Genomic DNA, 27,967 nt, shown 5'->3' on the forward strand with positions numbered 1-27,967 from the left:
ATGGTGAAGCTCATGTCTACTGCCTTATTTTGTCCAGTCTGCTCCTTGGTACTGCTGCTAGTGGGCCTACTTCCTGTACTACCTGTAGGAGTAGACAATGGGAAGCCCATCTCCTCGTCATGCAGGTTAACTAGTAGGTTAAGACCGTAGGTTGGAGCGGGAGGGAGTGTGTGCAGGAGGCATGTGCACGTCTTAAGGCCATGGCAGGGGTTGGTGACGTCAGGCTTGGTCTGTGTGTGTGTCTCTGTGTGTGTGTGTGTGTGTGTGTGTGTGTGTGTGTGTGTGTGTGACAACAGAAGGGGTGGGGGGGGGCAAGTCTATAAGGCTCTGTGTTAGTCGGTGAACAAGGAACTACCTTCAATGTTACAATAACTGCACAGTTAAATATAGCACAGTACGTGGGTGAATTTAGACTTTGAGAAAGCTATAATTGGTCCTTGGTAGCCTAACCTAATCCCTTTGCTGTATAGTCCTACCGCTTCCTTGTAAATCCCTGATCCCTACTGCTGTATAAGACAACTACATCAGAGGCTAGTCAAAATACAACACATTACTGTCCTTGTTGGTAAGTGTTTTGATGCCCAGTTCCCTCCATAATTTAATAGACATACAATATAACAGTGTTAGCTGGCCTAAATGTCAGGGCTTTCTGAGTTCCTCTTCGTTCCAACTAAAACAGATGGAGCTGACTGGTGGTTAGAGTTCGACCAGTCTAATGTCCATGGCATGACCTTTCACCACCTGTGTAAGTCCCAAATGGCACCCTATTCCCTAAATAGTGCACTGCTTTTGACCAGAGACCTATGGTGTTTAGGGCAATCTTACAGATTGTAAATGCAAATAAAATAAATATCATACTTATTCATGCTCTGAAAACAGATAATAACCTAGTCTTCATGCTCTGAAAACAGATAATAACCTAGTCTTCATGCTCTGAAAACAGATAATAACCTAGTCTTTATGCTCTGAAAACAGATAATAACCTGGTCTTTATGCTCTGAAAACAGATAATAACCTAGTCTTCATGCTCTGAAAACAGATAATAACCTAGTCTTCATGCTCTGAAAACAGATAATAACCTAGTCTTCATGCTCTGAAAACAGATAATAACCTAGTCTTTATGCTCTGAAAACAGATAATAACCTGGTCTTTATGCTCTGAAAACAGATAATAACCTAGTCTTTATGCTCTGAAAACAGATAATAACCTAGTCTTCATGCTCTGAAAACAGATAATAACCTAGTCTTCATGCTCTGAAAACAGATATTAACCTGGTCTTCATGCTCTGAAAACAGACAATAACCTGGTCTTCATGCTCTGAAAACAGACAATAACCTAGTCTTCATGCTCTGAAAACAGATAATAACCTAGTCTTCATGCTCTGAAAACAGATAATAACCTAGTCTTCATGCTCTGAAAACAGATAATAACCTAGTCTTCATGCTCTGAAAACAGATATTAACCTGGTATTCATGCTCTGAAAACAGATAATAACCTAGTCTTTATGCTCTGAAAACAGATATTAACCTGGTCTTTATGCTCTGAAAACAGACAATAACCTGGTCTTTATGCTCTGAAAACAGACAATAACCTGGTCTTCATGCTCTGAAAACAGACAATAACCTAGTCGTCATGCTCTGAAAACAGATAATAACCTAGTCTTCATGCTCTGAAAACAGATATTAACCTGGTCTTTATGCTCTGAAAACAGATAATAACCTGGTATTCATGCTCTGAAAACAGACAATAACCTGGTCTTTATGCTCTGAAAACAGACAATAACCTGGTCTTCATGCTCTGAAAACAGACAATAACCTAGTCTTCATGCTCTGAAAACAGACAATAACCTAGTCTTCATGCTCTGAAAACAGATAATAACCTAGTCTTCATGCTCTGAAAACAGATAATAACTTAGTTTTCATGCACAGAATTTGTTATGCAGTTATCTACCTATCTGGTGGGCTATCTGGTCTCAACTCCTTACCTTGAATTTGGCCTTGGTTCATCATCCCTCTTATGAAAGTCTCCAACTTTAATATAATATATATATTTTTTACATTTCCACACAACGGGGTACTGTAACAACCAATCAAACTATATAGACTACATTTAGCAAGCAAACTAATCCAAGGAGCTGATCAAATACAATTTGGAATAATAATATTTATTGAGTGTTTTCTAAATGAGTAAAGTAAGTCCATTCACAGGGGCATGAGAAGCTCCAAAGTGGGTGACGCCACTGAACTCAGACTGCTTGATTTAGTTGTCATCTACACTAGGAGGGACAGCACATCTCTCCAGTTATGATGATTGGTTGAAGATTATTTAAAAAAAGACGTAGCACCTAATTGCCATTCCTTTGATGATGAAAACACTGAGGCCCATTGTTAATAAGGACTATGTACTCGGTGTAGCTCTTGGTGCACTCTGGAAAGGCTACTGAAAAGTGTAAACAGCAACATCTAGTCATCTGTGAACTGAGCCCAACTCAAATGCACTTTCAGTAATGGCAGCAACTACAGTAGGCTCACGTGTTCTGTTCTGGACAGGCCTCAAGTTTGATAGTTCCCATACAGCAAACATGATGGGAAAAATGTCATGAAATAGAGGACAAACAATTGAATCTCTGAAGAATCAAAAGCAACTAATTGTACTATTGAAAAAGTCTGAAGGCACAGCATGCAATCTTCATTGTCTCTAGGTGTGGATAAAATGTCCATCTTAGAAGAAGACAAGGTCTTAGTTGTCTGTTGTAGTTTGAATTTCAAATGTTTGAGGAAATTGTTGAATGGCAGTTAACAAGTTGTTGTCCAAAGGATTTGACTTCAAGTTGATACACTTCAGAGCTGGCATGGCCTGCAACTTTTCCATGGGGACTTCTGTGGGAGAGATGAGGAGAAGACACATTTTTAGACATTTGAGAAAGAGCCAATGAATGTTCACAAGAGACTAAAGGCGTCATTATGGCTGGTTCCTGATTCTCCACACTTCTCCCACTTCTCTGCACTTGCTCACTTTCTCTCACGGATTAAACAACGGTATTAACTGCCTCCAGCCAATTCTAACACCAATCCAACGGTATTAACTTCCTCCAGCCAATTCTAACACCAATCCAACGGTATTAACTGCCTCCAGCCAATTCTAACACCAATCCAACGGTATTAACTCCCTCCATACAATTATAACACCAATCCAACGGTATTAACTCCCTCCAGCCAATTCTAACACCAATCCAACAGTATTAACTCCCTCCAGCCAATTCTAACACCAATCCAACGGTATTAACTTCCTCCATACAATTCTAACACCAATCCAACGGTATTAACTGCCTCCAGCCAATTCTAACACCAATCCAACGGTATTAACTCCCTCCATACAATTATAACACCAATCCAACGGTATTAACTCCCTCCATACAATTCTAACACCAATCCAACAGTATTAACTCCCTCCAGCCAATTCTAACACCAATCCAACGGTATTAACTTCCTCCATACAATTCTAACACCAATCCAACGGTATTAACTTCCTCCAGCCAATTGTAACACCAATCCAAATGTATAAACTTCCTCCAGCCAATTGTAACACCAATCCAAATGTATAAACTTCCTCCAGCCAATTGTAACACCAATCCAAATGTATAAACTTCCTCCAGCCAATTGTAACACCAATGCAATGCATTTAAATCCTTGGAAGAAGGGTAGAGAATGGGAATGAAGCACTGACTCCATCTTACCAGTGATGTCATTTCCTTCCAGGTTGATTCGTTCCAGTGACTGGATGTCCGTCAGTCTCTCAGGGAAGACAGACAACTTGTTGTTGGCCAAGTTAATGCTGGTCAGATGTTGCAGATCCCCAACTACATCTGGCAGTTTAGTGATTACATTGCCGTGCAAATCCAGTTCTGAAAAGGTATTGGAAAATACTGCTAAATCACTAGCTAACTTACCTGAATATTCCTTGCACAGATTCAATACATTCAGTCAAATATTTGTCGATTACTGCTATATTAGGCTAGTCTGGTCCCAGATCTGTTTGTGCTCTTGCCTACTCCATTCTGTTATTGCCAAGCCAATGACAATTCCGTAAGGTGCTGGCAAGTGAACAGAAACAGACTAGCCACCAGAATAGTGTTAGGCTGCTATACTGGCCCCAGGCTTGTGTAAGGCTGCTATACTGGCCCCAGGCTAGTGTAAGGCTGCTATACTGGCCCCAAGCTAGTGTTAGGCTGCTATACTGGCCCCATGCTAGTGTTAGGCTGCTATACTGGCCCGAGGCTAGTGTTAGGCTGCTATACTGGCCCCAGGCTAGTGTTAGGCTGCTATACTGGCCCCAGGCTAGTGTTAGGCTGCTATACTGGCCCCAGGCTAGTGTTAGGCTGCTATACTGGCCCCAGGCTAGTGTTAGGCTGCTATACTGGCCCCAGGCTAGTGTTAGGCTGCTATACTGGCCCCAGGCTAGTGTTAGGCTGCTATGCTGGCCACCAGGCTAGTGTTAGGCTGCTATACTGGCCCCAGGCTAGTGTGAACTGCTATACTGGCCCCGAGCTAATGTTAGGCTGCTATAGTGGCCCCGGGCTAGTGTGAGCTGCTATACTGGCCATAGGCTAGTGTTAGGCTGCTATACAAAGATGCGTGCTACCTTAAAGATAAAAACTTTAAAGCTATCAATCTGATATCTTGTGATAGTGTTATATAAAAGGCCCCTCCACTAAAACATATTAAGTTGGGGGGGGGGGGGGGGGGGGAGAGTATGCATGCATAGCTACCTCTCAATTGAGTGAAGGTTTTGAAGAATTTGCTAGTAACTCCCTTCATCTCATTGTCAGCCAACGTGATGATGTGTATCTTCTCTGCAACGCTGTTGAGGACCCTGAATACACCATCTGGGAAACTGATCAGTTTGCAGTTTGACAGATCTAAAGAAATAAAGGAGAACAATTAGGAATGGCCATGGTTACATCTCAAATGGCACCCTATTCCCTATTTAGTGCACTACTTTTGACCAGGGCCCATAGGGCTCTGTTCAAAAGTAGTGTACTACATAGGGAATAGGGTGGTATTTGGGATGCAGATATGAGAAAGCATGGCTTAGAGCTGAAGAAGATTAGTGTTATATTGAAGAGGTTATTTCAATATAAACTTTACAGTCATACCTCCAATCATTGTTCAAATCTAACGTCACTGCAACCCTCTGGTTCTTATGTCAAATATGCAATTAAGTTCACAAGAATATAATGGATTGCCATAGTCAGGCTGAGAGGACAACATAATATCATCCTGGAAGTAGAGCTTTTGGTAACGCATTACTGTCATCTGCTGGCTGAAAGTAGTAAAACTCAACATACTGGATGTACTTGTAGATCAGGGATCATCAACTACATTCAACTGCAGGCTGATTTCTCCTGGAGCGGATGGTCGGGGGGCCGGAACATAATTACAAATAGTTTGTAGACTGCTAATTGACCGCAAGAAGCCTAAACAGATATAATGTTTGACTAAAACATAATCATTTCGAACCTTGCTTACATTTGTAAACGATCGCATGTCTCTCTATTATGTGTTGGAATACTTGGAAACAGATTTCTTCAATTAAAATCACTTGGAGTTGATTTACTGCTGTTTTTACAGTCTTTTATGACCAACAATGAAAATTAGACAAAATATTATAATATACAGTACCAGTCAAAGGTTTGGACACACCTACTCATTCAAGGGTTTTTCTTTATTTGTACTATTTTCTACATTGTAGAATAATAGTTAAGACATCACAACTATGAAATAACACATATGGAATTATGTAGTAACCAAAAAAAAGTGTTAAACAAGCATTCCTCACGAAGATGGTTGAGAGAATGCCAAGAGTGTTCAAAGCTGTCGTCAAGGCAAAGTGTGGCTACTTTGAAGAAACTAACATCTAAAATATATTTGAATTTGTTTAACACTTCGTTGGTTGCTACATGATTCCATATGTGTAATTTCATAGTTTTGATGTATTCACTATTATTCTATAATGTAGAAAATAGCAAAAAATAAAGAAAAACCCTTGAATGAGTAGGTGTATTTTTTACTATTTTCTACATTGTAGAATAATAATGTAACGCGGGTCGTCTAAAGGGGACCAAGGCGCAGCGTGTAGAGTGCTCATATTTACTTTATTAATGAAACACGGAGCAAAAACAACAAAACGACCACCAACAGTTCCATCAGGTAACACATACAAAATGGAAAACAACCACCCACAAAAACCCAGGAAGAAAAACCCCTACTTAAATATGATCTCCAATCAGAGGCAACGAGGACCAGCTGCCTCCAATTGGAGATCAACCCCAAACAACCCCAACATAGAAATAGAAAAACTAGAACTAAACATAGAAATAGAACACATAGAAAAACACAAAACACCCCCTGTCACGCCCTGATCTACTCTACTATAGAAAATGACATCTAGGTCAGGATGTGACAAATAACAAAGACATCAATTAAATCAGAGGATTTAATTAACTTACCCAGAGTATCTTTCTCTTCTTCCACTGTTGCATTGACCCTCCGGGCAACATTGGCCACAGCCTCTGCCATTATACTCGGTCTACGAATCTCACCTGGGGTAGAGATGGGAGAAGTCGTTGTAATACTTCAGATAAACATTTTCAAACCAGACATTTTCAAGTGAATTTTCTTTGGCATATTAAAATATTATTCATTCATTCATCAGGTTAACAAGGTTGTTTTCATGCAATTTGGTAATTAGCTATTTTCTATATGTTACCAGGTCATGCATACTAAGATTGCTAGTTGCAATTTTGTGTCAAGGATCCTTCCTCTATTGTACAGTACATTAGAATGTTACAATGCATCTTGTTCAATATGTCAGCCACTGCTGCAACATTGTGTCCTCTTCACACAAGCTCACACGGATTCACATGAATAACTTCATCACCTGTCCCACGTCAAGTTATAGGCGAGCTACAACAGTTAGTTAGCTATCAAAGCGAGTTTAATTCGTAGTAATAGCTCAATTGCTAGTTTCCTAATGTAGCCTACTCATAATTCCACAAACGACGTCCGGGTGGAGATCTGTATAATAGATTGTACAATAGAATCAGCAGATACTGTATGACGGGAAGTGGATCAACTTACCCTTAAACTTTAACTGTGGTTGACAGCTGGAAATGTTAGCAAGTCAGGTCAAGACTCCGTCCAATCAAATCCATTCATTTTCAAACTACCACCGTCAAATTTGGCGAGAGAGTATTTTTAGCCAAAGAGGATACGCTGAACTAAAGTCGATCGATGCACTTTTCAGATGGCCTGTTCCGACGTTATTGTTAAAATCAGTTTTTGTGCGTAATTTGAGTTTAAAGACACTATTTTAGCCTCTTGTATTTATATTGCTTCTACAGTACAAGCTACCGTATTGACGAGAGTCAAAGGCGCACAAGGAAGTTTCAGAGAGAGAACTGCGAAGGACTACAGATGTAAATTCTGCCCATGTGTTACGCAGGATTGATCTGTATAAATATCAGGCTGTAACGGGTGTCAGGTTGTATCAAGTTGTGTCATCACAGTGTACAGTGTCTCAGCACTAATAGCACATATACGACTAGATGAACTGATTGTTGAGTTAGAACAGTATAAACATGGAAGTTCAGAGTTTGACCTACCTTAGGATCCTGGTTAGGATTTAGCCCGCTGTGTAATGACAGAGTTGTCCTGCCACAGCCACTATTCTGGAAAAACCCTGATTGGTCAACTATTCAGTGTTCTTTGTCAATGGAGCTGAAGACAATGGGCATGTATTGAAACGTACTCTGTTCATTCAACATTAAATCAGTCATGCTGAATAGGATGCCAGGTGAATGAGGCCAGAAGATGCTGTTAGTGAATGTACTTTTTTTTCAAAATGTCCTTGTTGCACGTTCTCACCAGTTACACATGAGTTATTACCTAGTACTTGATATCTGATTTAGTTATTGAGAAGTAGGCTATTTATAGTCAGAAAAATGTATTTATATTCCTGAAGTTTTGTGTATTTATTGGTGATTTTGAGAAGGGGAAAAAAATAGTTTTCGATCATTGGAAAAACTGAAATTCCATCAACCTTTATTGTTTATTTTGTGTCAGGAATTATTAGATTTTTTTGTGCCCCACTTGTCAGTCTAATAATACTGTGGTCGTTTCAGGTAAATATGCCAACAATCCAGCATGGTGCATCACTCAACTCAGAGAACTCCAGAACCCATAGAATTAGAATGAATGAATATTCACAACTGAGTTCACAACAGGTCATTCTAGTGAATGTACATATCGTGTTTTTTATAGACAAGAGTCATAAGCACATGTTATGTTACTAATGAATGAATAACATGACAAATATTACCTACAAAATACATACACTTTAATCAGCTAATAAAATATTTTTACAATAAACATATTTATGATGAAATCCTCCTAAAACAGAGAGAGGAATAAATTAACATAAATACCCAAGCTTTATTTTATTATTATTTACAATAAATATAATGTCCATGTTCTGTTACCCCCAGTAGGTGTATACTATAGTATAAACAGTGCTTAAATGGTGAACAACACCATTTCCTATGACTTATAATGAAATGGCAGGTCCGCTTACTGATTCCTAAAATCAGTAACATAAAATAAGTCACATTCTGAGAGAAAATCCATACTGTATATATATCTAGGCTTTCTAAACATACAGGACATCTGCCATACTGCTTGAGGAGTGCACAGTCACAATAATCAAAGAACTAACACTTAAGTGTTTTCTTATTGTTTTCAACCATCTGATACAGACTCTTGGATAATAGTTCTGTCAGTGAAATGCCACTCTAAAGTTTCCGGAACCCTCTGTTGTGTGTTTCCGTAGGAGATGAGTGGTAGTCTCAATCTCAAGCAGTTGTGAGAAGACGACCCCAGGATTTGCTCCGGTCGTTTCTTTACTGAAGGTCAGGTTAAATCCTGTGACAGAGGCTACAGGCAGCCACATTCATCCACAACCATATCTTCGTGATGGCGAAGCAGCATTTCTCCATTCTCATAATACAGCATGCTTAGAGGACTCATCTTGGTGGGGGCGCAGCACACAGAGGGAACCCGCTCAGGGTGGTAGTGTTTTAGGAGACTCTAGAGGAAAAACAAGTGTCAAGAAGCAATCTGTGAGCAAAAAAATGGCCAAACAACTTCAAATAGGTATGAAGCATTGCTATAGTATCTAGCAATGGTAACATAATCAAGGAGCTTTGTACCGTTAAGATACATTTGAAAACAGTAAAGATACATTTGAAAACAGTAAAGATACATTTGAAAACAGTAAAGATACATTTGAAAACAGTAAAGATACATTTGAAAACAGTAAAGATACATTTGAAAACAGTAAAGATACATTTGAAAACAGTAAAGATACATCTGAAAACAGTATATTCTATGACACATTTTGGAAAATCCCGTAGAAACACATTGAAACGTACCTGCATGTAAGCATGATTTGTTGGGTTCAAGTCTTCTCCCAAAGGACTTGGACAGATCCCCTCACATCGATAGGCATTATACTTCTTTGGGAAGACAATCCAGGACCCCCAGCCTATCTGATTGAAGTCTACATGCATATCAACTCTTCGACAGAGAGACAGGTCAATCTCATTGTTTCCGCTGGACACCTCTGGACCTCTCATGTCCGGTGGATCCCTCTGGCCTGAGTGGCCCCTTTTTTTCTTGTGTCTCTTCGGCCTGCGGATCTTCTTGGGCTCGGTGGTGGACAGGAACTTGGACTGTTCGGCCGTGTGGAGGAGGCTAGCCTTGGCCTGGGAGCCCTCCTCTGACCCTGTATGAGAGAATACAACCAGCAAGGCTCTGTCGCTCACACACGGACCCTGCCATGTTTTAGACCCAGCCAACTGGACAGGACTCTGCCGTGTTTTAGACCCAGCCAACTGGACAGGGTTCTGCCGTGTTTTAGACCCAGCCAACTGGACAGGACTCTGCCGTGTTTTAGACCCAGCCAACTGGACAGGGTTCTGCTGTCTTGTAGACCCAGCCAACTGGACAGGGTTGGGGAAGAACACATCTCTCTTTGTCTTGTTTGGTGATCTCCTCTTCATTGAGCTCCTGGAAACCTGTTCCTGGCCGAGCCAGTTCAACAGCGGATCAGTGAGGTTGTACACCTTCCAGTGCCGAGAGGAGTTAATCACAGAGGAGACAGAGAGATATCCCACCAGCTGGTGTTCCTGGCAGATCTCCTGTGTCTGCCTGCACGGGTAGTCGTGGTGATGGTAGATCTCCACGGTAATGTTGGAAGCCCTCGTCGCCCGGGGAAACCTGAACCTGAGCTCCGCTGCTTGGATCCGGTCGTCGGCCAATAACGTGGTCAGGTCAAAGGTTGCAGTCCAGCGTCGGGATCTGTGGAATAAACCTATTGGAAAGAAGAAAAAGAAGAAAAAAAACAGATTTTTCAACATTTGTACTGACTACTTTGAACATTATCATCTGGTCTGATCTCATGTCAACTAAGTACTTCACATACATGTCTATTAGACAAACATACAGCCAAGTTATCCATCTGGACCACCATACAATGTTAAGTACTTTAAGATTAGGCCTATATAGAAATATAATCAAATATCAGTTATTATGTCACCCACCTTTTTCAAACCCTTTAATGGTCTACTAAAGGTAAAATAGATTATAATAATTCATGTTAAATGTTTTTACTGGTAAAAAGAGCTTTTAAACAACCATCGAGCTGATGAATAAACTGTTAATTTAGGAGGAATACCCAAATTCTATTCAATCCTGGACAGCAATTCACGCAGAATATTTAGCATATTGTTTCTGGTTTACATCTAAGTAGTCTGAATGAGACATGCTTGTATTCTAAAAACAATATTGTTTTAATATTTTTAAAGAAATGCAATTTTAGATCTTGGTAAAGCATGTTTGCAAATAGAAATTCCAACCATGTTTTTCAATGTAACTAGGCAACTAGCTTGTGGATGAATCTACCATCGGCTGGGGTCAACAGCAACATGTGTGAATTAGGACATGAATTGTGATGCAAAGAAGAACAAGACATTGGAGGTGTGGTACATAATTCATCAAGAAGATTAAAGACTATTGTACTATTGTTCAAATCTAATGTATTGTTGCAATTGATAGTCTATTTGTTGATTAAAGGTACTGTACCAAAACATCTTCATTCCTTTATGGGTCTGTTTTGCTCAGATCTGATGTCTGGGGAAATAAAACTATGAAGTTTAAGGATAACACAACGACAACGACAGGACGACGAGGCTAGGACTAATCCACTCAAAGTAAACACCGGATCGAAACCAATCAATTTAACACGTCCTTAGCTCGGCTTCCGCATATCCTCCATTCAAACAAATAGTTAACAACTATAACACCTAGCAGTGATGTTAAATTAGATTTAGTGGTGTTGGGAGCGGAGCGGTCCGTGGAACATGTAGGGTACAGGTTGTTAAAATCCTGCTCTGACCCGAAATGTGGGTCTCGGTCATCACTTTAATCTAATCAAGTGAAGTGTGAAAAGAACTGAGGAGACTTGTTGATTTGAGTTAACAACAGATTTGAATAGGCATGTCTGGCAACATTTCTAATCAACATCTCCCATTTAAAGAAAAAAAGAGGTTTGCTTTGAGAATTAGGCTGAAAACCAGCCTTTTCACACGCTGATCCTTGTACGGTTATTCAGGCCGACAAAACTGAATGTGGATTGGAGCGCTTTGAGATCGTCTGGCGGAGAGATTTGACAGCCACTGTGGTGCGCAAACATAGCAAGAAAATGATCTAACTTTTTTTGAAGAATAAAAATAATGCAAACAAAACATAGCGCAAAACAAAATGTAATTTACTAGGCTTAGAGGAGGCTAGGCAATAGGCCATAAACTATTATAAAAGGCCGTAAACAGGATATTTATTATTATTTTCTCCTGTGTTAAACTAAATTCTGGCAGGCAGTATGGGCTACATGTCAAGAATATAGCCTATATGCCCTACTAAACGAATGAATAAATATGCCTATAGGCTATTATACTATAACAAATGTCATCTTACTTTTTGCCATCACACTCTTGACTGTGTCTGCTTGTTTTGCAATGCTCTTCTCCATTACGTCTATAGGTCGAGTGAGATTAGATTTGTAATTCCGGTAAAGGTGCATCATATACTTCGGTGCCAGGTGATGGTATCCAGGTGGACGGTGGTCTATAGCAAAGCGTCGTGATGTCCCGTGATAAACTCCATCTCTAGATTTGTGAATTCCTTGAGTCAGCAGTATGAGCAGAGAGACATGTAGTGCTACACCTAGAACGCCCAATGAACGCATGCTGGTCAAATTGGATGACAGATTATTCTATGGGTTGAGATAAACGTGGCTTTTTATACCCCTCCCGCACCACGCATATTTAACAAGTAGCCGCGAACATTAAAGGAAATTGACATGCGTCTTCAAGGCTTGTGGCAAGGCAGGTCATCATCCATTCACTTGTTAATGAGATGCCCAAGCCAATGACTGGATGACGTGTGTTTAGAACGACCAGTGAGCAAAGGTTCCCAGTTGCACCTTTCTCATCAATAGCTCTTTCAAATGTCCCCTGGTTTTATCAGCCTTCAGCTACGTTCACTTTCCATATGAAATATATTCATTCCAATCAATCAGTTAGGCTATAGATTAGGGTTAAGGGTTTTAATTTGACAAACCTATACATTCTGCTTTCTGAAAACGAAGAGCAAGCTGGTTATGACAAAAGATTACTATTCATTCTATGGACATAAGCCTATATAGTCTTTCTCACAAATGTTTTTCATAGTATTTCTGGGGCTTATCCACAAAGCATCTCAGAGTTATGAGTTCTGATCTAGAATCGGGGCCGTATCCACAAAGCATCTCAGAGTTATGAGTTCTGATCTAGAATCGGGGCCCGTATCCACAACGCATCTCAGAGTTATGAGTTCTGATCTAGAATCGGGGCCCGTATCCACAACGCATCTCAGAGTTATGAGTTCTGATCTAGAATCGGGGCCGTATCCACAACGCATCTCAGAGTTATGAGTTCTGATCTAGAATCGGGGCCGTATCCACAAAGCATCTCAGAGTTATGAGTTCTGATCTAGAATCGGGGCCCGTATCCACAACGCATCTCAGAGTTATGAGTTCTGATCTAGAATCGGGGCCCGTATCCACAAAGCATCTCTGAGTTATGAGTTCTGATCTAGAATCTGTCTATATAATCTTATTTATTATGATATAAAAGTTTAGGCATGTAGTTCTTCAGTTTAGGCATGTAGACTTTTAATAGGTTCGAGGGGCAATGTTATTGTAATACCATTAATAGCATGATATCAATAGGCCTGTGTGGGCAAATACAATTCTGTCTTTTTGTGTTTTATTATAGACTATTATAAATATTGCGCTCTGCGTCTCGGCGTGAAAAGAACAGTGGATTGAACGCTCAACGGACAAAAACCATTCCTCTTAGTGCGCATGCCCAGCCCCTGCTTTTATTCAGATAGTGGAAATCCTTTCCTCCGACAATCTGCGAGAAAGGACCGTATAGGTAGACAAATACGTGGAAGAAACTATCCCTGAAATAAAACACAAACCGCTGCTTTAAATCACGTTTCTGACGTTTATTGAAACATCCGACTAATGAGTGATTTTTGGAGCATACACGGTTCTTCCGAGTGAAATGGTGAGTACATTTTTACAGTCCTGTCTCGTTTCCCGTGTCCACGCGCACATTGGTAGGCTAAACTGTAAAACATCCGTATTCGAGTTTGTGTTTATGTGGATATGTTAGCCAAATGTGAGGTGTGTGTGCTCATGTCGGTACGCGCGGTCAGTGCACGACCACGTTGCATCAAACAAAATCAAATGTGGTCTAAAGTTGCAGTTTGTGGCATGTGGTTGGCTTGGCCGCCCTCCCTCCATGCCTCCTCCAGTCTCCTTCGATAGGCTATTGTATGTCGACCCAGTCATGTCTGATGTAGCCCCAAAATGGTTTAAATTGTTCCAGTAAACTTGTTTGAAGTACCAACCTATCATTCATTGTCCATGGCGGCTGGGGGGTGGAATGCATACAGATGGGGACGCTGTTCATTGGCTAATAGGTGTGTAATATTCAAATGATAACTCTTCGGTGGACTAAATGATTATTGGGGCTTTTACACTTTCAGTAGACCTGTTCAGGTGTTTAACACCTCTTAGGTCCGTTACTGTGCTACAAATACAGTTCAGTATTTAGCGATTAGTTTGTTAGACTAAGTTTATGTAAATAGAGCAGGTGATTTGGACGGCAATTGAAATGTCCTTTACGTTTGATGTCCCTTTTAAACCCCCATTTAAACCCCCCGTTTAAACCTAATGGAGTGATTTGCCAAGCTCTCGAATTAGACACATCAAATAAAGCAAGATGTTGTTTAATGTTCGTTACTCTGCATAGACACAGAGACTAGGCGCTACATTTTTAATCTTGTCAAACTCCAAATGAAAAGTGATTATGAAGATCAATCAAGCCATTACAACATATCGATACTGTTGTTGACACCGCCCTGCTCCTCCCCTTCCTTTAATCAAAAATAATGGAGCCACATAGAGAGAGAGAAATGGCGTCTTTCTGTAGGCATTAACTCCGCCATGGTTCTTTGGACAAAGCCTATGGGGGAAAATTAATGGCGTTTTTGGCCGAAAATAAGGTCTGTGGTAAACACAGATTTAGGAGATCTCATACTTTTTTTTTTATATATGAGATCATCTTCATCAGCTAACGTCACTTTTTAGTGAATTTAAAAAAATGTATGTAATTATTATTTTTTTAAACCCCCACAAAGGCTTCATAATTAAAATGTCATGTTAACTGACTGATTATCTCATAGAACAAAACGTATACAATCTCCTAAACCTGTGTTAACCTCAGAACTTAATTTCAGAATTTATTCCAAAATTCCTTTTCTTTCCCCATAAATATTTCCCATAGGGATGGCTGAACGAACCAGACGTAACTCATTTCCGGGTTTTAGGACTACAAGCTGTTGACCTCTATTGACCAGACAAAACAAAAAGCGAGCCAAGTTGGACCTGACCAACTACTATAGGGCTCTTGTTGGTAGTCAAGAGACTATTCCCCAGGCTTCCTCTCCGATGGAACCCTATTCCCAATATACTGAGTGCAAAACATTAGGAACAACTACGTTTTCCATGACATAGACTGACCAGGTGAATCCAGGTGAAGCTATGATCCCTTATTGATGGCACCTGTTAAATCCACTTCAAATCAGTGTAGATGGAGGAGAGGAGACAGGCTAAATAATGCTTTTTAAGCCTGGAGAACATTGTGTGTGCCATTCAGAGGGTGAATGGGCAAGATAAAATATGTAAGTGCCTTTGAACGGGGTTTGGTAGTAGGTGCCAGGAGCACCGGTTCGAGTGTGTCAAGAACTGCCACGTTGCTGGGTTTTTCACGCTCAGCAGTTTCCTGTGTTTATCAAGAATGGTCCACCACCCAAAGGACATCCAGCCAACTTAACACAACTGTGGGAAGCATTAGAGTCAACGTGGGCCAGCATCCCTGTGGATGCCCCAACGAATTGAGGCTGTTCTGAGGGCAAAAGGGTGCAACTCAAAATTAGGAAGGTATTCCTAATGTTGGTAAACTGTGTGTGTGTATATAGTGCACTATATAGGGAATAGGGTGCCATTTGAACCTAGTGTTCCTCTATGTACTGGTACACGAACAGGCATTTGATGCACTTAAGGGTCCTCTAATCTCCAATGATTTTAAAAGCACATAATGTATTCCCTGCCGTCAATCACATTTAATTGTAGATGATTTGTTGTGGCACCTTGTTGAAGATCTCATTATTAAGTGTAAGTAGGTGACTCATCGCAGGTGCTTGAAATTATTCCATGTTGTGGCGGTTCTATAGTCAAGCTCTGTCTTGTATAAGAATATGGTGTTAAGTAATAATATACATTTATGCAATTTTAGCAGATGATTTTGCCCTGAGAAAAAGTAGGTTAGTTCTCTCCTGATGTTTTCTGTGTCATTTTTAATTATTTTAGGGCTGTCTCTGAATAAAAAAAAACAAAAAAAAAAACATTGTACTCAACCGATAGTTGATTGGTCGAAATGTGCATTCGGAAAGTATTCAGACCCCTCAACCTTTTCCACATTTTGTTACGTTACAGCCTTATTCTAAAATGGATTACATCGGTTTTTTTCAATCTACACACAATACCCCATAATGACAAAGCAAAAACTGGTTTTTAGGATTATTTTGCAAATGTATAAGTATTCAGACCCTTTACTCAGTCCTTTTGTTGAAGCACCTTTGGCTGTGAATCTTCTTGGGTATGACGCTACAAGCTTGGCACACCTGTTTTCGGGGAGTTTCTCCCATTCTTCTCTGCAGATCCTCTCAAGCTATGTCAGGTTGGATGGGGAGCGTTGCTGCACAGCTATTTTCAGGTCTCTCCAGAGGTGTTCGATCGGGTCCAAGTCCGGGCTCTGGCTGTGCCACTCAAGAACATTCAGAGACTTGTCCCGAAGCCACTCCTGCATTGTCTTGTCTGTGTGCTTAGGGTCGTTGTCCTGTTGGAAGGTGAACCTTCGCCCCAGTCTGTGGTCCTGAGTGCTCTGGAACAGATTTTCATCAAGGATCTCTCTGTACTTTGCTCTGTTCATCTTCCCCTCAATCCTGACTAGTCTCTCAGTCCCTGCAGCTGAAAAACATCACCACAGCATGATGCCTCCATGCTCTATGCTTCACCTTAGGGATGGTGGCAGGTTTCCTCCAGAGGTGACGCTTGGCATTCAAGCCAAAGAGTTCAATCTTGGTTTCATCAGACCAGAGAATCTTGTTTCTCATGATCTGAGAGTCTTTAGGTGCCTTTTGGCAAACTCAAAGCAGGCTGCCGTGTGCCTTTTACTGAGGAGTGGAAGAGTCTCGGTGGTTCCAAACTTCTTCTATTTAAGAATAATGGAGGTCACTATGTTCTTGGGGACCTTCAATGCTGCAGAAATGTTTTGGTACCCTTCCCCAGATCTGTGCCTCGACACAATCATGTCTCGGGGCTCTGCAGACAATTCCTTCGACCTCATGGCTTGGTTTTTGCTCTGACATGCACTGTCAACTTTGGTACCTTTTATATAGACAGGTGTGTGTGTGTGTGCCTTTCCAAATCATGTCCAATCAATTGAATTTACCACAGGTGGACTCCAATCAAGTTGTAGAACATAAATGGAAACAGAATGCACCCAAGCTCAATTTCAAGTCTCATAGCAACGGGTCTGAATATTTATGTAAGGTATTTCTGTTTTTTATGTTTTATACATTTGCAAAAATCTCTAAAAACCTGTTTTTGCTTTGTCATTATGGGGTATTGTGATGTCATTATGGGGTATTGTGATGTCATTATGGGGTATTGTGTGTAGGTAAATCCATTTCAGAATAATGCTGTAATGTAACAGTGTGGAAAAAGTCAAGGGTTCTGAATACTTTCCAAATGCACTGTACATAGACAGACACAACCTATGTGTTTGAATAAAGTCAGCTACATATTCACAGCTTGTCTGATGCTTTAAGCACACTGTTTGATGAAATAATAGACAAATGACTGAAGAAGGAGCCCGATGGTCACACTGTGTTAGAAAATGACAGCGAGTGCCTGTGACTGGTGCACGTTGTCTCTCTCTCCTCCCTACTGCAGCGAAAAGGCACCACAGCAAATTACTGAAAAGTTATCTCATCAAAATCCTTCATTAGTTTAGGCAAAACATTCCCTATTCTCTCAACCTTTGATCTCTTTCTGTGAAACACGTAAGCATTGCTTTCATGTGACCAATAGGACCTGATCTATAGCACATCATCATCACATTAATACATTTGGTTATAACAAACTCCCAACACAGTATCACATGATAGCAAAATGGATGCGGAGGACGTTCTAAAAAAAGAAACTCTAAGCGGGCGACTGTTTAGTGGCTGCTCAGGAGGAAGAGGGGAAGTCAGATCTGTTGAAGACATTTGACTTAGTTGTAGAAACTACAGGAGATCCAGATAAAGGAGGGTATAGGTTCAGGCGTTGTGTGAGTATTATGTGTGCCAAACAGGTGCTGGTAGATTACCATATTATAATTTACTGACCATCTGGAAGAGTGTAAACAACACTAAAGAAGTAGAGGTCGACTGATTAATCGGAATGGCCCATGAATTAGGGCCGATTTCAAGTTTTCATAATAATCGGTATTTTTGGCCACCGATTTGCCGATTTTTAATTTATTTATTTTTATTTTTCGTATTATTATTATTTTTATATATAATATATATATATATATATATATATTTTTTTACACCTTTATTTAACTTGGCAAGTCAGATTAAGAACACATTCTTATTTTCAATGACGGCCTAGGAACGGGGGTTAACTGCCTTGTTCAGGGGGGATTCGGGGATTCGTTTTTGCAACCTTCTGGTTACTAGTCCAACGCTCTAACCACCTGCCTTACATTGCACTCCACGAGGAGCCTGTTACACGAGGGCAGCAAGAAGCCAAGGTAAGTTGCTAGCTAGCATTAAACTTATCTTATAAAAAAACGATCAGTCTTAACATAATCACTAGTTAACTACACATGGTTGATGATATTACTAGTTTATGTAACGTGTCCTGCGTTGCATATAATCGATGCGGTGCCTGTTAATTTTTCATTGAATCACAGCCTACTTCAAGAAACGGGTGATGATTTAACAAGCGCATTTGCGAAAAAAGCACTGTCGTTGCACCAATGTACCTAACCATAAACATCAATGCCTTTCTTTAAAATCAATACACAAGTATATATTTTTAAACCTGCATATTTAGTTAATATTGCCTGCTAACATGAAATTGTGTCACTGCTCTTGCGTTCATTGCCTGGCTCGTTGCGAACTAATTTGCCAGAATTTTGAGTAATTATGACATACCATTGAAGGTTGTGCAATGTAACAGGAATATTTAGACTTAGGGATGCCACCCGTTAGATAAAATACGGACCGGTGACGTATTTCACTGAAAGAAAAAAACTTTTTGTTTTTGAGATGATAGTTTCCGGATTCGACCATATTAATGACCTAAGGCTCGTATTTCTGTGTGTTTATTATATTATAATTAAGTCTATGATTTGATAGAGCAGTCTGACTGAGCGATGTTAGGCAGCAGCAGGCTCGTAAGCATTCATTCAAACAGCCCTTCGCAATGCATTGCGCGGTTTATGACTTCAGCCCTGTCAACTCCCAAGATTAGTCTGGTGTAACCGATTTGAAATGGCTAGCTAGTTAGCCGGGTGCGCGCTAATAGCGTTTCAAACGTCACTCGCTCTGAGACTTGGAGTAGTTGTTCCCCTTGCTCTACATGGGTAACGCTGCTTCGAGGGTGGCTGTTGTCGATGTGTTCCTGGTTCGAGCCCAGGTAGGAGCGAGGAGAGGGACGGAAGCTATACTGTTACACTGGCAATACTAAAGTGCCTATAAAAACATCCAATAGTCAAAGGTATATGGAATAGAAATCGTATAGAGAGAAATAGTCCTATAATTCCTATAATAACTACAACCTAAAACTTCTTACCTGGGAATATTGAAGACTCATGTTAAAAGGAACCACCAGCTTTCATATGTTCTCATGTTCTGAGCAAGGAACTTAAACGTTAGCTTTCTTACATGGCACATATTGCACTTTTACTTTCTTCTCCAACACTTTTGTTTTTGCATTATTTAAACCAAATTGAACATGTTTCATTATTTATTTGAGGCTAAATTGATTTTATTGATGTATTATATTAAGTTAAAATAAGTGTTCATTCAGTATTGTTGTAATTGTCATAACATTTTTTTTATATAAATCGGCCGATTTAATCGGTATCGGCTTTTTTTGGCCCTCCAATAATTGGTATCGGTGTTGAAAAATCGTAATCGGTCGACCTCTATAAAGAAATGTACCAGAGAGTCTGTTCTAACGGAAAACAAAGGAGAAATATAAAGCCTTTATTACAGCAGACTGAAAACAGTTCCATGTATTCGTGAATTGTGATTTAATTCATTGTTTAGGCTAATTTTTCAAAGATTCCCCCCCAAAAATGCTTGATTGCATTTCAAAGCATAAATGTCTTGTGTGCTGTATGATGGCATGAACAAATGAATGATTGATACAGTAGCCTATATATTAAAATATATGCCTATGTAAGTTACGGTATTCAGACTAAACATGACACTCTCTTAAGCCTTCAGCTCCATGTTGGTTATACAAGGCTGCTATACAAAGGCTAATAATGACATTACTTATTATTATAATCACCATAATAGTAATAGTAACAATAAGAAGGAGATGGGGTGGCAGGTAGCCTAGTGGTTAGAGCGTTGGACTAGTAACCAAAAGGTTGCAAGATCGAATCCCCCGAACTGACAAGGTAAAAATCTGTCGTTCTGCCCCTGAACAAGGCAGTTAACCCACTGTTCCCTGGTAGGCTGTCATTGTAAATAAGAATTTGTTCTTAACTGACTTGCCTAGTTAAATAATAATTTAAAAAAATAGGTGCTCTTCGATTCCAATATTATTTATCTGCCTGTTTGGAACAGTGTAAACAACACTAAATACATTCTAAGTAATACTAGTCTGTTGTAACATATTTTGTTGTTGTAAAGCCTTTACAGCATTTAAAAACAGCCGAATCTGTGAAACTGCTTTATCTGACATTTTGCCATTGCGAGGCTTGATGCTCACGGAATCAGTAGGCTATTAAACAAACAGGCAACAGAAGCAATATCTGTATTATTTATGTATATATATATGGATGATTTATTGATTGTAGACCTAATTAACTTGGTTTCCACTCTCCTCAATTTTCTTAGACAATTAGGCTAAGGCAAGGGCAGTTTCCTCATCTCTGCGCCCTCTGCTGCAGAATATAACACAATAGATCTGGTAAAAGATGATACAAAGAAAAAAACAACCGTTCTTTTGTATTTTTTTGTCCCATCTTTGAAATGCAAGAGAAAGGCCTTTAATGTATTATTCCAGCCCAGGTGCAATTTAGATTTTGCCCGCTAGATAGCAGCAGTTTATGTGCAAAGTTTTAGACTGATCCAATGAACCATTGCGTTTCTGTTCTAAATTTTGTATCAAGACTGCCAAAATGGGCCTCATTTGTTTATTAATAACTTTTCATGTTCAACATTGTGCACTCTCCTCAAACAATAGCATGGTATTATTTCACTGTAATTGCTACTATAAATTGGACAGTGCAGTTAGATTAACAAGAATTTAGACATATCTGATATTGGCAGAAAGATTATGTCCTGGGAAATTTTCTTGGTACTTACAACCTCATGCTAATTGCATTAGCCTACGTTAGCTCAACTGTCCCGTGGAAGTGGCGGCAGGTAGCCTAGTAGTTAGAGCATTGGACTAGTAACTGAAAGGTTGTACGATCGAATCCCCGAGCTGACAAGGTAAAAATCTGTTGTTCTTCCCCTGAACAAGGCAGTTAACCCACTGTTCCTAGGCCATCATTGAAAATAAGAATTTGTTCTTAACTGACTTGCCTAGTTAAATAAAGGTACAAAAAATAATATTTTTTTTTAAAAATGCGACTGCTCGACTAAAGAAATCTCGTTCGACCAAACAATCGACCAGTCGACTAAATGGGGTCAACCCTAATTTATTTACTTACCATCATCAATTCCTTAGCCATTCTGGAATAATGTTTTTATGTCCAAGCCAAGGTAGTGCAATGGTGGTTTCTGCCACTAGGTGGCGTAACATCAGCTCTGAGTGTTTTTAAATGTTCTAGCCTACATTATCTGACATACTTACAACATATATTTCCAACCTCTTTGTCTCAGGGGACGTTACACTAGAGACATCCTGCTAGTTTGTTCTCTGACTCGCCCACACTCTCTATTCTCTTTAATTTTTTATTCCTGTTTCTATTCTCAGCACATTGTCCTCCATCTATTCCAGAGCAGCTCTGCTCTATTCTCTCCTAATAAATCAAATACTGTGATACTTTGAGGCTGTGAAGCAGAACCTTGTTCTCCCTGTCTGGAACTCTTTTATTTACATTCTTGTCTGGAGAAGGGGTCTTCGCATAGTTCTGTCTAGGTTGGAGACAGAGTACACTATAAACACAGGTGTCAGCGCTGTGCCACTGGGGAGAATGAACTGAGTCCCTGTGCGGAAAAGGAAGGAGAGCTGGAGGGAGGGATTCATTGTGTTACATTAGAGAAGGATGTTGGACATGGGGATATGGGTTAGAAGGATATTGGCCAGGGCAGGATGTCGGGAACTTAGATAGGGGACATTATCCTGATCCTTCTGCTTTTGACTGGTAAAACAGCTTAGTGGAGAGAATGTTGCTCTGTCCCGTCATGGAAGATGTGCTGTAACGGTCTTCTCACGTCTCACTTCTGCTCTGCTCCTTTTCTCTTCTGTAGAGAGATGAATATCGGAGGCAAGGCAGTCTTGGTTTTTACCTCTGATTTGTTGGGAAAGGGCTTGTCAGTAAGCATTTCGAGATTAGATTTGACGTCATCACAGATCCTTTCTTGATTGAGCTACACTTCCTGCTCCTCCACCTCAGGTGTGTGTGTGTGTGTGTGTGTGTGTGTGTGTGTGTGTGTGTGTGTGTGTGTGTGTGTGTGTGAGGACTAGAGATGACACGATGTGTTACTACTACCACTACATCCTCCAGTCAGAACACACAGACACACAGCCCTGTGTATACAGCTCAACCTGCAGCAGATGTGTTACTACTACCACTACATCCTCCAGTCAGAACACACAGACACACAGCCCTGTGTATACAGCTCAACCTGCAGCAGATGTGTTACTACTACCACTACATCCTCCAGTCAGAACACACAGACACACAGCCCTGTGTATACAGCTCAACCTGCAGCAGATGTGTTACTACTACCACTACATCCTCCAGTCAGAACACACAGACACACAGCCCTGTGTATACAGCTCAACCTGCAGCAGATGTGTGACTACTACCACTACATCCTCCAGTCAGAACACACAGACACACAGCCCTGTGTATACAGCTCAACCTGCAGCAGATGTGTGACTACTACCACTACATCCTCCAGTCAGAACACACAGACACACAGCCCTGTGTATACAGCTCAACCTGCAGCAGATGTTCCTAGCCTGCTGTTCCTATTATCTCAGCTGGAAGTCTATTTGCCCTCTGAGATGAAATGACATCATACGTTAATTGCTAATGAATGAAGTAATTAGTACGTGGCAGTACATTACGCGATAGCAGCAACGTGCTGGTTACCTCTCAGCTGGGTGCTGTGATTACCCATCTCCCCAGGGTGCTGTGTGTCTGGGTAGTTCTGCAGTATACAGTGAGGGTGACGTTTGGAAACGTTGGGACTCATAAACCATGATGGGAACATAGATTGCAGTGTGCTTGGTCTCTTTTTACCATTTGACAGATTTATTTATTATTATTATCATTATTTTTTACCACAGACGTCATTTGAGTTCAGTTCATGTGTTTGAGACTGCATGGAGGCTCTGTGCTGTCTTTCTTTGCTGTCAGTCTGTGCTGTCTCTCTGTGCTGTCTTTCTTTGCTGTCAGTCTGTGCTGTCTCTCTGTGCTGTCTGTCTTTGCTGTCTGTCTGTGCTGTGCTGTCTGTCTTTGCTGTCTGTGCTGTCTGTCTTTGCTGTCTGTCTTTGCTGTCTGTCTGTCTGTGCTGTTTCTCTGTTCTGTCTGTCGTTGTGTAGAAGGCATGCTGTCTCTCTGTGCTGTCTGTCGTTGTGTAGAAGGCATGCTGTCTCTCTGTGCTGTCTGTCTGTCGTTGTGTAGAAGGCACGCTGTCTCTCTGTGCTGTCTGTCGTTGTGTAGAAGGCATGCTGTCTCTCTGTGCTGCCTGTCGTTGTGTAGAAGGCATGCTGTCTCTCTGTGCTGTCTGTCGTTGTGTAGAAGGCATGCTGTCTCTGTGCTGTCTGTCGTTGTGTAGAAGGCATGCTGTCTCTCTGTGTTGTCTGTCGTTGTGTAGAAGGCGTGCTGTCTCTCTGTGCTGTCTGTCGTTGTGTAGAAGGCATGCTGTCTCTCTGTGCTGTCTGTCTGTCGTTGTGTAGAAGGCATGCTGTCTCTCTGTGCTGTCTGTCGTTGTGTAGAAGGCATGCTGTCTCTGTGCTGTTTGTCGTTGTGTAGAAGGTACGCTGTCTCTCTGTGCTGTCTGTCGTTGTGTAGAAGGCATGCTGTCTCTCTGTGCTGTCTGTCGTTGTGTAGAAGGCATGCTGTCTCTCTGTGCTGTCTGTCGTTGTGTAGAAGGCATGCTGTCTCTCTGTGCTGTCTGTCGTTGTGTAGAAGGCACGCTGTCTCTCTGTGCTGTTTGTCGTTGTGTAGAAGGTACGCTGTCTCTCTGTGCTGTCTGTCGTTGTGTAGAAGGCACGCTGTCTCTCTGTGCTGTCTGTTGTTGTGTAGAAGGCACGCTGTCTCTCTGTGCTGTCTGTCTGTCGTTGTGTAGAAGGCATGCTGTCTCTCTGTGCTGTCTGTCTGTCGTTGTGTAGAAGGCATGCTGTCTCTCTGTGCTGTCTGTCTGTCGTTGTGTAGAAGGCGTGCTGTCTCTGTGCTGTCTCGTTGTGTAGAAGGCGTGCTGTCTCTGTGCTGTCTGTCGTTGTGTAGAAGGCGTGCTGTCTCTCTGTGCTGTCTGTCGTTGTGTAGAAGGCATGCTGTCTCTCTGTGCTGTCTGTCGTTGTGTAGAAGGCATGCTGTCTCTCTGTGCTGTCTGTCGTTGTGTAGAAGGCATGCTGTCTCTCTGTGCTGTCTGTCGTTGTGTAGAAGGCACGCTGTCTCTCTGTGCTGTTTGTCGTTGTGTAGAAGGTACGCTGTCTCTCTGTGCTGTCTGTCGTTGTGTAGAAGGCACGCTGTCTCTCTGTGCTGTCTGTTGTTGTGTAGAAGGCACGCTGTCTCTCTGTGCTGTCTGTCTGTCGTTGTGTAGAAGGCATGCTGTCTCTCTGTGCTGTCTGTCTGTCGTTGTGTAGAAGGCATGCTGTCTCTCTGTGCTGTCTGTCGTTGTGTAGAAGGCGTGCTGTCTCTCTGTGCTGTCTGTCGTTGTGTAGAAGGCATGCTGTCTCTGTGCTGTCTGTCGTTGTGTAGAAGGCGTGCTGTCTCTCTGTGCTGTCTGTCGTTGTGTAGAAGGCGTGCTGTCTCTCTGTGCTGTCTGTCGTTGTGTAGAAGGCGTGCTGTCTCTCTGTGCTGTCTGTCGTTGTGTAGAAGGCGTGCTGTCTCTCTGTGCTGTCTGTCGTTGTGTAGAAGGCGTGCTGTCTCTCTGTGCTGTCTGTCGTTGTGTAGAAGGCGTGCTGTCTCTCTGTGCTGTCTGTCGTTGTGTAGAAGGCGTGCTGTCTCTCTGTGCTGTCTGTCGTTGTGTAGAAGGCGTGCTGTCTCTCTGTGCTGTCTCTCTGTGCTGTCTGTCGTTGTGTAGAAGGCGTGCTGTCTCTCTTAGTGCTGTCTGTCGTTGTGTAGAAGGCGTGCTGTCTCTCTGTGCTGTCTGTCGTTGTGTAGAAGGCGTGCTGTCTCTCTGTGCTGTCTGTCGTTGTGTAGAAGGCGTGCTGTCTCTCTGTGCTGTCTGTCGTTGTGTAGAAGGTGTGCTGTCTCTCTGTGCTGTCTGTTGTTGTGTAGAAGGCGTGCTGTCTCTCTGTGCTGTCTGTCGTTGTGTAGAAGGTGTGCTGTCTCTCTGTGCTGTCTGTTGTTGTGTAGAAGGCGTGCTGTCTCTCTGTGCTGTCTGTCGTTGTGTAGAAGGCGTGCTGTCTCTCTGTGCTGTCTGTCGTTGTGTAGAAGGCATGCTGTTTCCAGGAGCCCAAGCTGGTGATTAGATGATGAACTGGCTGATGAGTAGTAAGCACTCAGTCCTCCCCCACATCCTCTTCAAATGCATGTGCACACGAACACACCCTGTCACAATCTGTCTGTTCCTGAGCTGTGTCGTTCTTTAGTCGTTGCTACTCCTGTGTCTCTCTCTCTCTCTCTCTCTCTGTGGTGAGTTAGCTGTCTGTCTGCCTGCCACTCCTCTCCACTGCATCCTGACTGACTGAAGAGCTCCGTCATTGACTCGTCCGTTCTTTATAAGGAGGTGTTAATGATGAGCGACCGCTTCACGTAGGACTGGAACCAGCCTGAACAGACACAGTCAACCACCGGACTGGAACCAGCCTGAACAGACACAGTCAACCACCGGACTGGAACCAGCCTGAACAGACACAGTCAACCACCGGACTGGAACCAGCCTGAACAGACACAGTCAACCACCGGACTGGAACCAGCCTGAACAGACACAGTCAACCACCGGACTGGAACCAGCCTGAACAGACACAGTCAACCACCGGACTGGAACCAGCCTGAACAGACACAGTCAACCACCGGACTGGAACCAGCCTGAACAGACACAGTCAACCACCGGACTGGAACCTGCCTGAACAGACTAGACCTTAACAGACACAGTCAACCACCGGACTGGAACCTGCCTGAACAGACCAGACCTTAACAGCCGGACACAGTCAACCACCGGACTGAAGCCAGCCTCGACAACCACAGAGAGCAGAGCAGAGGGGACTGGAAGAATGTCAGTCTGACGGAGACAAAGACTGTTGTCTCGTTTTATTCTCAATCTTCAAGACTTCCACCCCCTGGATGGTGTGCAGCAGCAGGACACAGGTACTGATAGGCTTTTATTCTCTGTTTCTCTTGGGTCAGCAGTACAGTACTACTTCAGGTACTGATAGGCTTGTATTCTCTGTTTCTCTTGGGTTAACAGTACAGTACTACTTCAGGTACTGCAAGGCTTGTATTCTCTGTTTCTCTTGGGTTAGCAGTACAGTACTACTTCAGGAACACAGGTACTGCAAGGCTTTTATTCTCTGTTTCTCTTGGGTTAGCAGTACAGTACTACTTCAGGAACACAGGTACTGCAAGGCTTTTATTCTCTGTTTCTCTTGGGTTAGCAGTACAGTACTACTTCAGGAACACAGGTACTGCAAGGCTTGTATTCTCTGTTTGTCTTGGGTTAGCAGTACAGTACTACTTCAGGAACACAGGTACTGATAGGCTTTTATTCTCTGTTTCTCTTGGGTTAACAGTACAGTACTACTTCAGGGACACAGGTACTGATAGGCTTTTATTCTCTGTTTCTCTTGGGTTAGCAGTACAGTACTACTTCAGGAACACAGGTACTGATAGGCTTTTATTCTCTGTTTCTCTTGGGTTAGCAGTACAGTACTACTTCAGGAACACAGGTACTGATAGGCTTTTATTCTCTGTTTCTCTTGGGTTAGCAGTACAGTACTACTTCAGGTACTGCAAGGCTTGTATTCTCTGTTTCTCTTGGGTTAGCAGTACAGTACTACTTCAGGGACACAGGTACTGATAGGCTTGTATTCTCTGTTTCTCTTGGGTTAGCAGTACAGTACTACTTCAGGGACACAGGTACTGATAGGCTTGTATTCTCTGTTTCTCTTGGGTTAGCAGTACAGTACTACTTCAGGTACACAGGTACTGCAAGGCTTGTATTCTCTGTTTCTCTTGGGTTAGCAGTACAGTACTACTTCAGGTACTGCAAGGCTTGTATTCTCTGTTTCTCTTGGGTTAGCAGTACAGTACTACTTCAGGTACTGCAAGGCTTGTATTCTCTGTTTGTCTTGGGTTAGCAGTACAGTACTACTTCAGGAACACAGGTACTGCAAGGCTTGTATTCTCTGTTTCTCTTGGGTTAGCAGTACAGTACTACTTCAGGGACACAGGTACTGCAAGGCTTTTATTCTCTGTTTCTCTTGGGTTAGCAGTACAGTACTACTTCAGGGACACAGGTACTGCAAGGCTTTTATTCTCTGTTTCTCTTGGGTTAGCAGTACAGTACTACTTCAGGGACACAGGTACTGCAAGGCTTGT

General features: G+C 41.8%; 4 protein-coding genes across 10 annotated transcripts in view; 1 reads left to right on the forward strand and 3 right to left on the reverse strand.

The window, feature by feature from the left end:
* Nucleotides 1-281, reverse strand: part of LOC115190200 (inorganic pyrophosphatase) — a 9,990-nt gene extending 9,709 nt beyond the window's left edge. Inside the window, exon 1 of the mRNA XM_029748697.1 lies at nucleotides 1-281. This exon is cut by the window's left edge and continues 47 nt beyond it. Within this exon, the coding sequence (XP_029604557.1) occupies nucleotides 1-110 (110 nt within the window). The 5' untranslated portion in view covers nucleotides 111-281.
* A 1,862-nt stretch (nucleotides 282-2,143) lies between these two features.
* On the reverse strand, nucleotides 2,144-7,685 carry LOC115190192 (leucine-rich repeat-containing protein 20). Of its 6 annotated transcripts, none has more exons than XM_029748686.1 (5): nucleotides 7,664-7,685; nucleotides 6,509-6,601; nucleotides 4,769-4,918; nucleotides 3,737-3,904; nucleotides 2,144-2,879 (listed from the first exon to the last, which is right to left on the reverse strand). In XM_029748686.1, exons 2-5 carry the CDS (start codon nucleotides 6,576-6,578, stop codon nucleotides 2,740-2,742), a joined length of 528 nt encoding a protein of 175 aa, XP_029604546.1. In that variant the 5' UTR covers nucleotides 6,579-6,601; nucleotides 7,664-7,685; the 3' UTR covers nucleotides 2,144-2,739. The 6 variants fall into 6 exon arrangements, with proteins under 6 accessions (XP_029604546.1, XP_029604542.1, XP_029604543.1 ...); XM_029748682.1 differs by lacking the exon at nucleotides 7,664-7,685 and adding an exon at nucleotides 7,140-7,442; XM_029748683.1 differs by lacking the exon at nucleotides 7,664-7,685 and adding an exon at nucleotides 6,940-7,111.
* Nucleotides 7,686-8,376: 691 nt separating this feature from the next.
* On the reverse strand, nucleotides 8,377-12,515 carry LOC115190191 (nodal homolog 2-A-like). Its single transcript, XM_029748680.1, has 3 exons — nucleotides 12,090-12,515; nucleotides 9,488-10,428; nucleotides 8,377-9,143 (listed from the first exon to the last, which is right to left on the reverse strand). The coding sequence occupies exons 1-3, from the start codon at nucleotides 12,358-12,360 to the stop codon at nucleotides 8,991-8,993; spliced, it is 1,365 nt and encodes a 454-aa protein (XP_029604540.1). The 5' UTR covers nucleotides 12,361-12,515; the 3' UTR covers nucleotides 8,377-8,990.
* A 974-nt stretch (nucleotides 12,516-13,489) lies between these two features.
* The window catches only part of LOC115190207 (paladin), a 146,331-nt gene continuing 131,853 nt past the window's right edge, over nucleotides 13,490-27,967 (forward strand). Inside the window, exons 1-2 of one of the 2 annotated variants that reach the window (XM_029748704.1) lie at nucleotides 13,496-13,726; nucleotides 26,072-26,737. The gene's annotated coding sequence lies outside the window, so the exon portion shown is untranslated. Of the gene's footprint in view, nucleotides 13,727-26,071; nucleotides 26,738-27,967 lie in introns of both variants that reach the window. The other variant, XM_029748705.1, reaches the window with a different exon arrangement.

This window comes from Salmo trutta, unplaced genomic scaffold, assembly GCF_901001165.1.
Source record: "Salmo trutta unplaced genomic scaffold, fSalTru1.1, whole genome shotgun sequence".
Lineage (NCBI taxonomy): Eukaryota > Metazoa > Chordata > Actinopteri > Salmoniformes > Salmonidae > Salmo > Salmo trutta.